The 2,371-nt window shown below is 47.4% G+C and overlaps 1 protein-coding gene across 1 annotated transcript in view; it reads left to right on the top strand.

Annotated features, from left to right (window-relative positions):
- The window catches only part of LOC102200625 (dachshund homolog 2-like), a 26,341-nt gene extending 24,397 nt beyond the window's left edge, over nucleotides 1–1,944 (top strand). The window contains exons 11-12 of the mRNA XM_005750215.1: nucleotides 155–214; nucleotides 641–1,944. Coding sequence (XP_005750272.1) covers nucleotides 155–214; nucleotides 641–678 — 98 coding nt within the window. The 3' untranslated portion in view covers nucleotides 679–1,944. The remainder of the gene's footprint in view (nucleotides 1–154; nucleotides 215–640) is intronic.
- Nucleotides 1,945–2,371: the final 427 nt, after the last annotated feature.

The raw sequence follows: 2,371 nt of genomic DNA, 5'->3' as shown, positions 1-2,371 counted from the left end.
GAGATGTCCCCAGAGAGGTGGCGCCTGACACCCAACCTGACATATAGACACAGACATACAGGCACACACAGACACAAACATCCATCCCCACCCTCATGCTCTCATATGCACTTACTCCATGTCTTCATGTCCTTGACTTCCTGTTGGTTTTCAGATGCTGTGACTCCGGAAAGCGAGCTGGAGAACACCCATCAGGAGAACGCTGCAGCTCACGGTAACGAAGCGCGTCACAGACGCCGCGCCAGCTTCCTCCACACAGACGCCATAATAACACAGCTCAGAGACAGGACGACACTCGGTACTGCAGTACATGCAGTGCTGAGTGTGTTAGTGACCACAGGTGTATCAGCAGAGCGTCACACTCGTCGCTTCCTCATCTCTGAAATATTTGAATGTTGGAGTTTTTCTCCCTCTGCTGTTTAAACTCAGCTGTTGGTGTTTTAGACTCTGTGACAGAAACAGACGAAGGTTTACAAGCTTCAGTGCGTTTAGGTCAGTTAGGCTGAAGCCGTGATCAGACCACTGCAGACGCTGATGCTCGTGCCTGCAGCTCTGACCTCACCTGGTCAGTGTAAACAGGAAGTGTCACACCGAAGCTGTCTGACACTTCCTGTTTTTTCTTCTTCTCTGTTTTTTGCAGAGCACCGAGTGTTCACCAAACCCCCGCTGCTCTTCTGAGACGCTCGCTGTGACAGAGGAGGAGAAAACGACTCCCATCAGCCAGCTGTCTGCTAATGGACAGAGCACAGAGGACACTGTGAAAGGGGCGGGGTTTCAGTGTGATGTCAATAGGTGAAATGTGACCTCACGAGGAAGCTCTGCCCCACCGGATCTGCTCCTGTGACTAATGTGAAAGTGGGTGTGAACTGTTACCCGAAGGGGGCGGAGTCACAGCTGGACGTGTTTGATGTTTAGAAAACTGCATTTGACGGTGACACAGGTGCGCTCCGGTCTTAACGAGCTTAACGAGGCGGCCGTCCCACAATGCTCTGATTTACTCGACTGTATTTTGTTTACTGTCGTTTGTTTTTGTTTTTTATTAGTAAAAAAACGAGAATGAATCAGTGACGAGTTGAGTTCAGAGCCAGGAACTCTGCTTTTGTCTCACTGCAGGAAGCTTCTTCTCTTGGCTCTTGACGGAGGCCGTCGCACTTTCTCCTTCTCCCTCTCTCTTATCTTTCCTGTTTGGCTTCTCGTTTGTATAGTCTCGCTTATTCTCTAACGCTCAGAGAGTCTCCCAGACTTGTTCTCTGAAAACCTAAAGAAGAATTATGGATTTGATCAACTGGTCCCTTAATGAAACTCCTGGGCTTGAGAAAGACGTTTGCTGCCGGACACTCGATGGTCGGTTGCATCGTGTGTCTGGCAGCAATCTACCAGTTCGGAACCACGATAACAGAGTTCAGGCTGATTGGAGCCGGCTCGGTTTATCGAAGAACAAGAAGCGGCTACAAAATCCCACAAGGCTGTCCGACATGATAGACGATGGGCAGGGCTGTGAGTAAGACTGTGTTTATTGAACGCAATATGGATACGATCGTGGAGAAGAACAACGGGAATTGAGAGACTTGGTGACCTGTGACGGACATCAGACCAACTAACACTAACCAAAACAGCTACCATCTCCATCTCATGCGCCAGCTGGGTGCTCAAGGCAGCAGCTGACGGGAATAACAAAACTCTCCGTTAGATAACAAAACTGTGTTGTGAGGATGATGAAGGAACACACTCAAACAGCTCGCTGACCTGTGAACCAGTAACATGGTTAAACTAACTCTTATAGTGACCTTTGACCCTTGATTACCTCAGCTGCTGAAGATGACCCGTGTTTCTTGTTTTCCTGTTACACACAAACGACGCTGCTTTTACAAACTCAGCATTTCCTGTTTGTTTCAAAGTAAAGGACTGCCATTCCAATTGAATAAAAGCCTTTAACCCTTTAAAGCCGGTCGGAGCGGGCACGCTCTGTTTTGCGCAACTATTTTTAAATCCCGGTAGCTCTGCAACCACTAAGCTAGCGCAATAATTTGTTTTGCATATGAAACCGGAGGAGTTGTACTTACATCTTATGCCATCAGCTTGTTCTAGGTCACAGTTTCCTTCCACATATAGCTTTGCAAAAACTGCATCAAAGCGCTTGCAGGAACAAAAACATAATATTCCAGAAACACGCTTTGCCGATCCAATCAGCTGTTTGTAACACTTCCTATGTCTTTCGCATGTCCTCCATGACCTGCCCGAAACCGGAAGTGACGTAATTTTGCGGAAATGTAGTTTTTTACGATCAGGGCCTCATGAGCCTATACTGGTGTTTTTAAAAGTTATCTTTGACTTTATGACTTTCTGTGTCGTTTCTGGGATGCTTAGGACT

This window comes from Pundamilia nyererei, unplaced genomic scaffold, assembly GCF_000239375.1.
Source record: "Pundamilia nyererei isolate P.nyererei 1_Seehausen unplaced genomic scaffold, PunNye1.0 scaffold00266, whole genome shotgun sequence".
Classification (NCBI taxonomy): Eukaryota; Metazoa; Chordata; class Actinopteri; order Cichliformes; family Cichlidae; genus Pundamilia; species Pundamilia nyererei.
Note: the sequence above shows the minus strand (reverse complement) of the source record. Positions and strands in the feature narration are given on the sequence as shown.